This window comes from Mus caroli, chromosome 4 (assembly GCF_900094665.2).
Source record: "Mus caroli chromosome 4, CAROLI_EIJ_v1.1, whole genome shotgun sequence".
In the NCBI taxonomy this organism is placed as follows: Eukaryota; Metazoa; Chordata; class Mammalia; order Rodentia; family Muridae; genus Mus; species Mus caroli.
The window spans coordinates 134,424,163-134,439,244 of NC_034573.1; the positions used below are offsets into that span (position 1 = coordinate 134,424,163).

The following is a 15,082-nucleotide window of genomic DNA, read 5'->3' on the forward strand; positions in this document are numbered from 1 at the left end:
TCCTTTCTTTAACCACCTATACCAACTTCTTCCAATGCTTTTTATGTTCTTCTCTCTCCCAACCAATATTAGCAGCTGTTGCCATTAACATTCCCCTTCATGAGTTTTATGGACCCTGACCTGCAAGAAATTCCTCTTTTTGACCTACACCCCATAGTACCCTCCTCAAAACTGGTTTTGGATAATAACTCCTGCTAAGGTTATCTGGTGTTGAAGGGACTCAAGGCTGTCTTCAGTGGAGCCCATTGCCTAGTCAAGCTTATTCTGGAAGATGCTGATGAGATGTTGTGTTTGGAAAAGGGCTGCTCCAGCAGTTCCTGTCACACCCAGTGAGACAGCCAGTCCCAGTCCAATGAGCAGAGGGATGAAGATCTCTTTCCCTTCCTTCAGCTTCCACCCATCAGCAAAGGCAAATTCTTCATGTTTGTAGGGACAAACCTGAGGAACAGTTATCATGGGGTTGCAGCAGCCTTGGGTGAGGGGGTTTAATACAGGCACCTGTAGTGCCTTTGCACCAGAGGAGATCAGGGTGGTTTACATATACTGATTTAGCGATGGTGACATGTTAGATGGGGTTTTGAGGAGGGTTCTACAATGGAAGGTGATGGGAAGAGGTAGGTCAAAAAGAGGAATGTCTTGTGTTTTCCTTGTGGGAAAGGGCCCATAGAACTCATGAAGAGAAATGTTAATAGCAACAGCCTCTAATAATGGTTGGCATAGGGCTCCCAAAAGTGTAGAGGAGGAATTGAAGATAAGGAGTTGTATAGGTATTGTTGGGTCGTACCTAGCAAGAGCCATATCTCTTAGGGTTGCATTGGTGAAATTTGGAGCTTGGATTGCTTCACAGGACAGTGTTCTTGGCAAGGACATTAAATGAAGTGGAAGCATATCTGTGGGATGGGGAAACCAAGGACAAAGCCACTTATAGAATTGATAGTTAATTTTTGAGAGAAAGAAAGGGTGGGTTTGAGGGGGCATATTAAGGTATGGGAGATCTCTGTTCCTATAAATGCAATGGTCAGAATAAGTTGAATTTTATGAAAGACTATTTTGAATCCTAGGGCAGATAGGGAATGTCTTTAATATAGGCTGGTCTATAAGTTGTGAGGAGGAGGAGGTGAAAGAGTCTCCTTGTATTAAGATATCATACATATACTGGTATATATTGAGTCCTTTATCTAAATAAGGCTTACATACAGTGGCCACTATATGCTGACAAGTGCTTGCACTGTTAGTCATTCCCTTTGGGAGGATAGCCTATTCATATCCTAAGGCTGGGCTGGAGTTGCTAATTAGGGTTACTGAGAACAAAAAGCTTTCACAGTCTTAGGGATGGAGAGAGAGATGGCAAAAAGGCAGTCTTATATCTCTATTGCTAACAGGGGATCATTGGCAGGAATGGCTGAGATGTGGGGTGATCCCCTTTGGGGAGATACTCAGACTTGAATGATTTTTTTAATTACCCTCAAATCTTGTAGTAGTCTCCATTCCCCTGAGCTCATTTTTATAGCGAACACAGGGACTGCGGGAGGGGTGGATATGTTATAGTAGAAGCTCTTCTTCTACCACTGTGTGAGAGTTTTAAGCTTTTCCCTTGATAGAAGCTACTATGGGACCCAGATGGCTTCATTGCAGAGCCAATCAGGGCAGGGATTATTAAATCTAACAATGGTCCCTAGAATTGGGGGTGATTTGGAGAAGGATTTTTAGTATCTCCTTGGGTATAACATTCTTTATAGGTAATGTCCTCTATCTTGATGTGGTCTCTTTCGGATTGGGTGGTTAATATTACCTCTAGGGCTTGTAAGATACCTATTCCCAGAAAACTGGTGGCTACTTGAGCTATCAGGGGTCATATGAGGCTGGTAGCTCCATCAGGGCCCTCCCACCTTTAGGCCTGCTTGGTGATAAATGAATGACAGGTACCCCTTATGCCCAGGAGCTGGGGCACAGGGATCAGTTGCCAGTTACATGTGGTCTCTCTTCTTAAAATTGTCTTGTCTTCTCCAATATCAATAAGGCACTTTAATGGCTTGTTATCTATTTTAATGGTTGCTTTTGGGTGGGAGCCTTATGAGATGCTGGACACCCATAAGGCTTCTATGGGAGCATCTATCCCTCTTACTTTCAGGGACTTACTCTCAGATGACTGCCCCCTCTTAAATTTAAAGACTCCAGTGGCTTATTGACTTTATCATATAGGAAGGTACTATATCTTTTCCAGTGGAAATCTTTGCTATATCAGGGGCAAATCATCTTTTAGGACATTAGGATCTGTTATGGGAAGGGAGTTCTGTAGGAAATCAGTTCTCCAATTTCCTGTCTCTCCACATTTGAAGCAGATTCCTTCTGTTTTTACTTCTGCCACAAATGCCTGAGCCATGAATGTAATCTGGTATGATATGGTTCCTGCATCTTGGAATGCCACAATCCACATATGGTTGTGCTCCTCTCAGAGACCCTGGCAGGCTAGTCTGCTTTCAGAAGTCATACCTTCCCATACAGTGGTTTTAAGGAGAAGATCTCTGACTGTTGGGTTGGGGATTTTTCCTTCAAGTCTCATTCTAGTTCTGAGAATAAAATCAGATAAGAGTTCTCATGGCATTTGATAGAAAGAGTTCAGAGAAAGAGGTGGGGTCTTCTGAAGCCAAGGGCAAGGTGAGCCTGCCCCCTGCCCCAAGCTTGGGTTGCACAGATGTGGACCTGTTCATAATACCCTGCTGGCTGAGTTGCTTGCTGGGGCCCAGTGGAAAAATCTTCCTGTCCAAAGAGCTCATCAAAACCCCATGGGGTGTTGCCTTGGTTCCAATTTTGCTTGACTTCTTGTCGACATTCGTCTCAAAATAGGGCCTCCCATTCCAAAAACATCAGGCCAGACAGGGAGGAGTGGCAAATATCTGCCCAATTTTGGGGTGTGTTTGGTCGTCAATATGGCTCTGTAGAAGAGATTTGCTCCAGGGTACATGGGTACCCTTTCTTCGCTGCCTATCTGAGTTATTTTAAGTTTGAGGCTTGGAATGGGTACTAGTTGAGTGGTTTAGTTTGATTGGGCTTAATATTAATGGGCAATGCTTCAATGTTTTGGGATTCTAGTTCCAAATAGGAGTCCTGAGCAGCATGGGAGGCAGGGTTTGTTTATGCAAGGGAGTTATAAAAATTACAGAGTTGTTACCTGGCAGAGTATTGGGGGTAGGAGACTGTAGACTTTGGTCGAGTTTAGTCTAAGCATTGTGTAGGTTTTTTGACTTTTGTGGCTTGAGGAAGGGGGGTGAGATATCTTTCTCTCATTGCATGAGGGAAGGTGGAGTAAGGGGAGAGACCAGTGGAAGCTCATTTGTTTTTCTATTGGAGCCCACTTTGGGGGAAGTTAGGAGTAGGAGGAGAAGATGGCTTCTTTAGTGTTTCCTTTGAGGGCTAAGGAGGCAGGGGTGGGTCAATGGGCTTTATTTCCTCTATTAACTCTGAGATCTTAAATATGGTGGTCTTTAGGACCTTGATCTTTGGTCTTATCTGACTGAGGTGCTCAGGGGCTATGTTGTTATCAACCTGTGCTATTTTAGATGGCCCTATGCCTTGCCAAATTACAGCTAAGATAGGCAAAATGTCATGGCCGGGAGGGTTCTTTCTTGGGTATCTCTGCTTCTGATGAGAAAAGCTACTCGGGTCTATGAGTCAGGAATATTATTATCTGGCCATGCATAGTGTTATTTGAAGAACTTTCTTCTAAAACAAGAATGCTTGAGTTTTGAATATTTTTATTCAGTGGGATTTTAGTAGGGCACACATCTCCCTGATCTGCGGGGATTTTTCATGCAATGACAAATTGCCCATGACAGAAAAGAGGAGAAAGGTCTTGACCAATGGAAATGTTCACTTGGTCTATTGGCTTTGGGGGATTCCACAGAGATCCAAAATGCTAAGCCTTCCCTCCTCCCAAATTGGGATCCAGCTCAAGGGGAGGACCCAAGTCTGACACTATTACTGATACAATGTTGTGCTTATAAATAGAATGACTCCCCTCCAAAACATCCCACAAGCAGCTGAAAGAGTCAGATGTAGATATTTACACCCAACTAATGAACAGAAGCTGGTGACCCCTGTGGTTGCATTAGAGAATAGCTGGAAGAAGCTGAGGAGGGGCTGGTGAGATGGCTCAGTGGGTAAGAGCACCCGACTGCTCTTCCAAAGGTCCAGAGTTCAAATCCCANCTCACAACCATCCGTAACGAGATCTGGCGCCCTCTTCTGGAGTGTCTGAAGACAGCTACAGTGTACTTACATATAATAAATAAATCTTAAAAAAAATTAAAAAAAAAAAGAAGCTGAGGAGGAGGAGGGTGACCCTATAGAAAGATCCTTAGTCTCAACTAACCTGGCCCCCCAAGATTTCTCTAACACTGAGCCATCAACCAGGCAGCATATACCAGCTCATATGAGGACCCCCAACACATATACAGCAGAAGACTGCCAAGTTTTGACTCAAGGAGAGAAGATGTATCTAACTTGAGGCTCCAGAGAGTGGGGAGGTCTGGGGTACGTGAGGGTACCCTCTTGGAGACAGGATTGGGGGTTGGGGGAGTAGATATGGGATGTGGAACAGTCAGAGGGCAGTCTAGGAAGTGACTAAAGACTGAACTGTAAAAAAAAGACTAAAGAATTTTTTAAAATGCAAGATAAAAAATACTTGACAATAATAATAATAATAACTGGCAGCCGCCTTGTGGCTTTTAAGTGGTTTCTGCTTCATTAATTTTATTGTTGTTGTTGTTTCGTTTAAAGGAGAAGTTAGATAGAAAGTCTTTGCCAATATTCATTGTGGGATGTGGGGATTTAGACAGGGGCAAGAAGGATCTTCAGCCAATACTAGACAGTAGCTCTGGCCAGAAAGCATCAGTTGCCCCTTCAGCCTGTCACAAAATCAACGTGATGGTGATGACTGACATCACAGAAGAAAAAAACAAATTGCTTGTTTTCAGAGTTGGGGAGGAGGGGAGGCTCACTTTCCTGTGGTATTGGTTGCAGTCCTTGCCCACATTGTTACCAGTTGCTGGTCTGTGTACTGGATGCTATCCTCAAAGGTCTCTGGCCCAGTGGGAGCACTCAAGCCAAGGGAAGAGGGCCTGAGCAGCTAGGTCACTGCTTAAGTGCCACTGCTGCCCCTCCAGTTCCTGCTGTTTCTCTAAGATGCTGCACTGTGCACAAGTCCTGGCCAGGTCTCAGCAAGCAAGCAGGGTGCAGAGGAGCTTTCCACAGTGAAAGCTTCACAAGAGCCTCTCTTCCTCAGCAAGTGTTACAGTTCTTATACCACAGATCTCTCGAGCAATGGAATAATTCTCACACCTTTTTTCCTTCTGGTTAGGATCTTATATACATTTTTGGGGTGGGTTGGGGTCTGACAGCAGGTGCTTTCTCTTGTCTTGGTCTGAAAAGTTAGGGATGCCTCATCTGCATGTGTAGGGGTTTTAGTGTGCTGCCCCTATGTGACTGATGGTCATGATCTTCTCCATGGGGTGCTGAGGTCATGTGGCAGGGTCCTGATTGGAAACAGGTGAGCTCATATCAGCCATTTTGGGTTCTGGGGTTTCCAAGCCAGCTCAACCTTACCAGTGATCTTAGCATGGTCCACTGCCCCACAGACCTGTACCACTCCCTGAGACTATTACTGATGCCATGCCATGCTTGCAGACAGGAGCCTAGTATAGCTGTTGTCTGAGAGTCTCTACCAGTGGCCAACTGAGACACATGCAGATACTCATAGCCAGATATTGGACAGAGGTCAGGAACTCCTATGGAAAACTTAGCGGAAGGATTGAAGGAACTGAAGGGGTTGACAACCCCATGAAAGACCAACAGTGTCAACTAACCTGGAACCCTGGGAGTTCCCAGAGACTGAACAACCAACCAAAGACCATATATCTGCTCGCCCAAGGCCCCCCAACACATATGGCACAGACAGCTGCCTTGTCTGGCATCAGTGGGAGAGGATGCCCCTGATTCTGTAGAGACTTGATGCCCCAGAGTGGATAGATATGGAGGGTGCACCCTCTCAGAGATGAATGGGAGAGAGGATTGGGAAAGAACTCTGTGAGGAGGGACCAGAAAAGGGGGGGGTGTCATAGGGAATGGAAATAAGTAAAATAATTAATCGAAAAATATGCAGCTGGAATAGAAGAAAAAAAAAAACAGTGGAATACTTCAGAACTCTACCCTAATCAATAGACAGTTCATCCAGGCAAACAAATAAACAGAGTCCTTTCTACATGTTGGACATTGATCCTCTATCAGATGTACATCCAGCAAAGATTCTTTCCACTCCATGGGCTTCCTCTTCACTCACTTGATATTCTCCACTGTTGTATGGAAGCTTTTTAGTTTTCTGGGGTCCAATTTGTTAATTGTTGTTCTTAATTTGTGAGCAAACAGTCCTATTCAGAAGTTTGTTTCTTGCACCTACACTTTGTATGGCACTATGCATACTGTCCTGCCTACTTTTTCTTCTAGACACTAGAGCTTTTGGGGATTTACACAGAGAGCAGTGATTTGTTTGGAATTAATATTTTGCAGGGTGGCAATGTGGATCTAATTTCACTCATCTACGTGTGAACATCTAGTTTTCAATCACCATTTGCTGAAGATGCTTTTTTGTCATTTGTTGTATATTTTTGGCATATTTGACAAAAACATGTGGCTGTAGTTATATGTGTTAATGCTTGGGTTGTTCATTTTGTTCTATTATCTGTTTTATTTAATAAAAAAATTGTGTGTCACTGGCATAAAAAGAGACAGTAGATTAAGGAAACAGAAAACTCAGACACAAAGCCATGTGCTTGCAGTCCCTTAATTTTTTGACAAAACTATTAACCAGAGAAAAGGCAAGCCTCTTCAACAGTCGATACCAAATGCTAGATATCCATGTTGGGAAGAATATAATGAAGCCCCTATCTCTCTGGTTGCACAAAAACCAGCTCCCAGAACATCAAAGATCTTAATATAGGACAGAGTGAGAGAAAATCTGCCAGTTGTAAACTTGATAAAGGATAAATGTCAAAGAAATAAAATGAACTAAAATAATCTAAACAAGAGAATAAAAATAATTGAAAAGGGGCTGTTGAGCTGAAAACAGAATTCTTCAAAGGGGAAATGCAACAGGATAATTAAACCATGCTGAGTTTTTACCTTACTTTTGCAGAAATGACTATCATCCAAAATACTTTTTAAAATAACAAATACCCAAGAGGGTGTGAAGGAGGAACAATCCTCACTGAGGATAGAAATAGAAACTGATGCGGCCACAAAGGAAATCAGTGTGAAGGGTTCTCTGTAAGCTTAAAAGAGATATTCACAATGACCCAGAAATACCACTCCTAGACATCTACTCTAAAGATTCTGTATATGACTACTGAGATATCTACACATCCAACTGCTCTATTCATAATAGCACAGAAATGGAATCATGCAATATGCCCATCAATAGATGAATGGACAATGAAAGTGTGGTACACATATACAGTGGATTTGGTTTTCTTCCCTTCTTTTATTATTTTATTTATTTACAGTCTGTCTGAGGGAGAAACACCTGTCATAGCATACATATGGAGGCCAGAAGACATTTGGAGGAATTGAATTTTTGCTCCCATTATTTGGGTCCAAGGAATCAAACTCAGGTTATTATGCTGGGTGACAAGTGGCTTTTTTCTCTAAGCCATGTCACCAGCCTTACATGATGGAATTTCACTCAGACATCAAGAAAAATAGAATGATAAAAATTTTAAATGGATAGAAGTAGAAATATATTAAGTGAGTTAAACCAGGCTTCAAAAGAACCGTGTGTTCTCTTTTCTATGTGGTTCTTAGAATGTATAGATTCTAAGTGAGGGAGGGTAGTATCATAGGGAGTGGTACTGTTAGGAGATGTGTCCTTGCTGCAATAGGTGTGGCTTTGTTGAAGTGTGTTATTAAGATATAGGATTTGAGGTCGGTCTTAAAAGGTCAAGCCAGTTCATTTTCTGTTGCCTGCTGATCCTGATGTAAAACTCTCAGCTTCTCCACCAGCACTAAGAAGTCAGACATCTCTATCTGACTGCATGCTGTCATGATTACTGCCATGATCATAGTGGACTAAACCTCTGGAATTGTAAGCCAGTGCTAATTAAACGTTTCCTTTATATAAGCTGCCATAGTTGTGGTTCACATCAATAAAACTCTAAGATATCAATTATGAGAAATCTGAACTTTTTCATTATGCTATGTTAGAATTCCTGTTTAAATTTACATCCAGGTTATCTTCTGATGTTATTGAAAATGTGGTATTTTGTTTCTACACAATTTTCACATATAACCATGTAGACTGAATTTAATGTTTATTTTGATCTTAGCATCTTTCATTTTTGATTAGTGGCCTTTGTATAAATTTAAATATCATAATAAAAGAACTACACAAAATTCTCAGACATATTCCCTCACCTTTATGTTTCTGCAACCTAAATGGCAGTAGCAGATGATATTGTAAGATATAACATTAGAAGTGCATATGCTGAGTTTCTTTTACTTAAAGGCATTAGTACTTTGCTTCCACTTCATCCTGCTCTCTTAGACTATGCACAATGTAAAGATCTTTCCCCACAGCAAAATAAAGCCCAGGCAACTCCACTGCAAGGGGCATTTTTATTTCATTACGCAAAGACCAAAGTGACAATCATATGCTCTTTATGTAACTGACAACAGTGTTTACTACTTTTATGGAGCAGGGGAAAGATAGAAACTTTCTATCAAACAGAAGTAAGCATCCATGAAAGCCGTCCATCACATGGTGCCAGGTCACAGGAACTCCCTGGTCTTCCAAGCGCTTCTTGTAAAGCAAGGTATCATCACGAACTGTGTCATACTCACAGCTCACTAGGAATGCCTCAGGAAGCTGAGCAATGGGCTTATCATCTGCGATGATAGGTGAAATTTCTGGATTAAAAATGTGTTTTGTTTCTAGATAGGCAGCCTCATTAAAATGTGCAAGAAACTCAGGTTGTGTGTCTTGGCTCCAGAGCCTTCTCGGAATATTGTCAGAGCTGAGCCATTTTCTGTATTTCTTCCACTTGTCCAGAGGTATAACAGCACCTGTAAGCATGGAATCTCTCCAAGAGAGATCAATGGCCAAGTAGTTACACACGAATTTAATCAACAAGTCTTTGGAAAGAAGTGGGATATTTTTATTCTGTTGTAGAGATGGTAAAAGGAAATTAATGACTTGCAAAATTGGATAAATCAAGACTTGAGCCCGGATCTGGGGGAGACTAGGGGTACTGACCAAGGTCTGGGAGATGGAGGCTACAGCCCAACCTCCAAAACTATCTCCACAGAGCACCACCCGAGATGGGTCCACTCCATAAGTTTCCAGGGCCTTCAGAAACAGGACGGTGGCACTCAGGCAATCATTAAGAGCTGAAGGGTGATGATGCTTAGGAAGCTTGCGGTACCTAAGAAAGAAAGAGCAAACACAGCATGCCTGTTTACAAAATGAAAACTGGGGGTTATTTCAATCATCATCCTATCCTCTCAAAGATAACTGATTCTGATTCAGTCCTCAGAGTGATGTTAACAAGTAAAACAAGGCAGCCCCCACTTTTGCCCCATGGACTTGAACATACCAAGAGTCAGGGAAGCCTGGATTCTACATTGAAACTCACACTGTTTCTTATTGATGAGCTTAGCACACATGGGATAAGGCAAGTTCAAAGTCCTTGTCTTTAGAAACCAATCAGCCATTAAAACCAAGTTATTTGGAACTACAGCTGCTTCTACTAACACAAAATTGACAGATACTTCTTCCAATGTATTGGGCACACGTTGATCACTGTTAAACCACAGCTAAACCCCTCAATTTGATATTGATGTTAACATTAAAATCTTTTCATAAGTATTCCTTCTAGTGTTTATTTTCCTGTAATTAAGTTAAAAAATGGGGTAATCGGGGAAATTGTCCTTCCTAACAGACATATGGGGGGACTTTTTTGGACTGGTACAAAAGGGACAATATAGCCATTCTCATGAATATAAATGTTTATTTGCATGAAGGTCTACTAAGACTTGCACATACTTTTATTAAAACTAAATATGACAATTGAAATGAGAAATATGATGTGTGCTTATGTATTTAAGCACTTTTTCTTAGTTAAAGATGCTTTTTGGGAAGGTTGTGGGACTTTGAAGAGATAGAGCCTTGCTAGAGGAGGTATGTCAATGGGGGCAGGCTTTAAGAATCTATAACCTTACCCTGATTCTTGTTTCTGATCTCTCAGATTTTCATGTGTAGTTGAGTTGATGTGTTCTCCCAGCTTCTGGCTGGCTACCATGCCTCCTCCCCTTCCACTATGGACTCTGACCCTAAGGAATTATAAACCAAAATAAACCCTATCTTTATGAGGAGTTGTTGCTGTGAAAATCACATCTACATGTTTTTGTTTTGTTTTGTTTTTTGTTGTTGTTGTTGTTTTGTTTTTGATGGGGAATAAAAGTTTGGATTTTAAAAGTCATTGTATGAATGAATGACTGGCCTAATTTGGGGCCTAAGCCTTAAGAGAGATCCCATGCCTGACACTACTTGGAGGGCCTGGAACTAGAGGCTGGATATTGCAGAGAAGTAGGATAAAACCACATATGAACAACACTCCCAAATGTCAATGAAATGATTCCTAAAAATATTCTGCGATACTCATAAATCACTGCCCAGGCCAATCATCTTCAGTGAGGCTTCGTCCAGCACTCAATGGGAACACATACAGAGATCTACAGAGAAACATTAGATGTAGCTTAGGGAACACTGTTGAAGAAGGGGGTGATGATTGTGGGAGGCAGAGGGGTTAAGAACACCTGGAAAAGAGAACACAGCTCACAGAATCAGCTAGGCAGGGCCCATAGGGTCTCACAGAGAGTGAAATGGCAATCATGCGGGCTGCATGGGTCTTTACTGGGCCCTCTGTATATATGCTGTGGTTGTTAAGCTTGGTATTCTGTGGGGAATGGATGTCTCTGACTCTTGTTGTTGTTGTTGTTGTTGTTGTTGTTGTTGTTGTTGTTTGAGACAAGGTTTCTCTATGTAGACTTGGCTGTCCTGGAACCTACTCTGTCGGCCAAGCTGGCCTCTAACTCAGAAATTTGCCTGCCTCTGCCTCCCAAGTGCTGGGATTCAAGGGCTGTGCCACCACGCCCAGCTGTCTCTGACTTTTTGCCTACTCACAAGACCCTTTTCCTCCTACTGAGTTGCCTGGATAAGAGGGTTTATCTTTAGTCTTACTGCATCTTGTTATGCCATATCACTAGGAGTCTTGCTCATTTCTGAAGGGAATGAGAAGAGTGGATCTTGTGGAGAAGGGAAGTGGGAAGGGGAAATTGGAAAATGGGAGGGAGGTGAGGTGACAGTCAGAATTTATTGTATGAAAGAAGAATGAAGAAATAAGAAAAAAATCATTGTGTATTATAAACAGAGATGACAGACTGGTTCAGTAGAAGGTGGAAAGGCAGTAGTGCTGAAGGTAACACAAAGTACAGAGAGCAGACTTTAGAGAATTCAGAGGAGAATAAAGATTGTAACCTGGATATAGGCTATTCATGTAATAGTTTAACAAAGAATCTAGCTATTTTCTACTCATGTTCTGAGAATTTACATGAGCTTAAATTTTAAAGTAAGAAATTAATTTCATAGAAGGAGAAAATTTTAATACAATATAACATTGACTCTGTAGCATGACTATTATTACTGGTTACTCTCATGATTTTCATTGAAAACAAGCAAGTGGGACATGAAAAAATACAAAATGTACAGCTTGGAAAGAAAGGAAGAACTGAAAAAGTTAATGTGCTACAAATGGTGCTGTAATTGTTTATTAACATGGTACCATTAAGGAGTAGTCTCTTCCTCTATTCTCAAAGAATGAGAAAGGTACTAGCAGGAGATGGCCGTACACAGCTAAGCTTCCAACTTGCTAAAGAGAGCCTGAGGGATTCTCTCCTCTACAAAGCAACGGCATATTTAAAAAAAAAAAAAAAACACTTCTAGTGTGATTTTTAAGAGGATGAATGTCAGCCAGGTCCAGTGAACAGTCTTTTGGTTTTAATTAATTTAACTTCACAAACAAATATAAACCTATATTAAGTTTTTTTACCAAGGTTTTACACTAGCTTCCTCAAATCATCTCATTTTCTTAAGGCTCATTTATTGTATCACAAAGTGATTCTCTAGATTCGCACAGTACATTCTGATCTCAAAACCATACTGCCCCAGCTCACAAATGTACCCAAAGCAATGGGCATTTTGCCAGGCTTCTTTTGGTTTGAACTTAGTGTGTTCACATATATGGGACTATATACAAGAGAATCACCATCTCTGGGTTCCTTTTGGTGATCTCTAGTCAAAAAAATAATCAACTGGCCCAGGGCTCTCAGGCCACTCACCCCACTGAAAGCAACACTGACTCTGTCTCCCGGACCAGGAAACTGCACAGGTTATGGTAAATGTCTGTAAGAGTAGGCCAATTGTTAAATAGATGTACCGAGAACACAGAACTCCCCACCACAGTCCTGTGGACAGCATCTACTATAGTGAACATGGGTAATATCCCCTCTCTAAAGTTCAGAGTTCAAGTGCTTCAGTATATCAAGGTCAGGGAAAGGTAACAGTTTTCAAATGGGCAAGAGCATTAAGGTGCACAGGAGAGGCTAAAATGTAGTTGTGATGGGTTTCAAAGTGTGTTTTTAAGGATCCTTCTCTTGAGAGGATGAGACTAAATGCAAATATTAAAAAATAGAACCAATCTACCAGTTTGGGGAACAAAGGTGGAGTGGGGGGGGGAGAATGAATGGGTTTCCACTACAGCGATCCAGCTGAACTAAGGGAAGCATGTGAGTATGTGGCCATTGTGAAAAGACAGGAATAACCAGTGTGTGAGTGGGAAAAAAAGGGAGTCATACTCGGTGCCAGGATAGGCCCACTCAGACATTGGTGTCACAGCCTGGAGATAGGAATGTAGGAAATATTTCCATGGAGGCTACAACCACTCTGGCTGAAGTGAGCCCTAATATTTCCATCTATTTTCTTTAACAAAAGCACCTACTTCTACTTGTTTGATTTCACCACAAGGGGTCCTCATGTAAATGTATGCAACATTCCATCTGTCAGGGGAACTTTCCTCTCATCATCCCATGTGGAAGCTACTCACCCAGGCTACCAAAAGCTGCAGCCCCTCCATAGTAGAAGATGATACCCCTCCGGAGTTTGGAGGACACTGCCTTGGGCTGGAACAGTCTCACAGGGATTGTCCCCAAATGCATGTTTGTCACCACTAAGGTAGGGTCCTTCCTTATGGGCAATAAATCATGCATAAATACAATGAAGCTGGGCAGAGAGCAGATTCTCAGTTTCTGCAATATATTACCCTGTTGGATGGAAAGGAAAGAAAATAAGAGTGTGCAGGTAGGGATTATAAGACAAGATGGTAGATGCTGCAGTCACTTAGCATTGCTCAGGTGCATTTACCATTGCACACATGCCTCCTGCATGTGCACTGATCTCATGGGCATACAACTAGCTTTGCACTATTTTATATAAGGAAGGCAGTTCATACTTTTCTTCTCAAAAGGCCCCCAATGAATGAATGTTGCTGTGACTTGAGTGTTTCTTTCCCTTTAAACTTGTGTTGAAATGTCATTGCCATTGTGAGTGTTAAGAGATGGATCATTTGAGTGATGGTGACATCCTATTCTCATGTATGGTTTAAATTTACAATGGAGAGAGTGAAATCATTAATTCTAGCATAGGCTCCCAGGGAGTCAGTTCACCTGGAATGTTTTGCCCTTTGAACATAGGTATACTTGTCTTTTCACTGAGGCATGACTCAAAGAAGGCTCATTGCTGATACATTGTTCTTGAGGTTTCCAAATGAATCCAATGAGACAAAATAACTTCTATTGTCTGCAAATCACCTTCTCTGTGGTACTCTTAGAGCAGCAGAAAAGAAAAAAAAACTAACTGAAGGACATGCCAGCTTAAGGTTGAGTAGCAAGAAGTCATTAAGTGAGATGAAGCTGAGTGTCCCAGGCAATAGCCATAACCTTGGTGTCCCAGTGAGCTGTCAACTGACACATTCTCGAGTTGCCTGAAAACAGAGCTTCAGTTGATAGCTTACCAAGATCATATTGTCCTGAAGAGATAACTGGGGGGATGGGAGGGTTGTATCATGATTGTTAATTGATGTAAGATGGTTCAAACTAGTATAGGCACCACCATTCCCTGGTAGGTGGTCCGAGATTATATTGGGAAGCTTGATAAGCATGAGACTTTGATTGAGCCAGCAAGAAGTGTTCCTCCATGATTCCTGCTTCAATTACCTGCTTCAATTCTTCCCCTGAATTCAGTGATCAACTGTGACCTGGAGCTGTAGCCTAAAGTGAATCCTTTCCTCTCCTACATTGTTTTTAACCAGAGTGTCTCATTACAGCAACAGAAAGTAAACCAGAACATTGTGTTTTGCTCTCTGAAAGACAGTAGGTAGCCTGAGATGGCAAAGACAGTTTTCCATCACTGTCAACACTCATCATAACTCACAGTTTTTGGTTATGGAGGATGCTTACCCTGTGTAAGCATCTTTGATCAGGGATATGTTATGGGATCCAAAAAAGGGACAAGAGGCTTGTACACATTTCACAAATAAGGTTTTTTTTTCTGTTTTTACTTATTTATTTGGGGGTGCAATGCAAATGTGATTATGTCCCAGCACATGTAAGGCTATCAGAGGATAGTTTAGGTTTGGGGATTTTCTTCTACTACATGGGTCCCAGGGATTGAAATTCATTCATTGGGTGTTTTTTAGTTTTGTTTGTTTGTTTGTTTGTTGTTTGTTTTTTTTTTTTTACAAAAACCTTTTACTCAATGAGCCAATTCACTCACACCCGAATGTGATTTTTTTTCACAATCTAACTAAAAATATTTTATTTATTTATTTTTATTAGGTAATTTCCTCAATTACATTTCCAATGCTATCCAAAAAGACCCCAATACACTCCCCGCCCCCAGTACCCCACCCACCCACCCCCAC

At 41.6% G+C, this 15,082-nt stretch overlaps 1 protein-coding gene across 1 annotated transcript in view; it reads right to left on the bottom strand.

The window, feature by feature from the left end:
- Nucleotides 1–8,694: 8,694 nt before the first annotated feature.
- Nucleotides 8,695–15,082, bottom strand: part of LOC110293676 (arylacetamide deacetylase-like 4) — a 16,461-nt gene continuing 10,073 nt past the window's right edge. The window contains exons 2-4 of the mRNA XM_021161548.1: nucleotides 13,208–13,424; nucleotides 12,444–12,507; nucleotides 8,695–9,469 (exon numbers count right to left, since the gene is read on the bottom strand). Coding sequence (XP_021017207.1) covers nucleotides 8,695–9,469; nucleotides 12,444–12,507; nucleotides 13,208–13,424 — 1,056 coding nt within the window. The remainder of the gene's footprint in view (nucleotides 9,470–12,443; nucleotides 12,508–13,207; nucleotides 13,425–15,082) is intronic.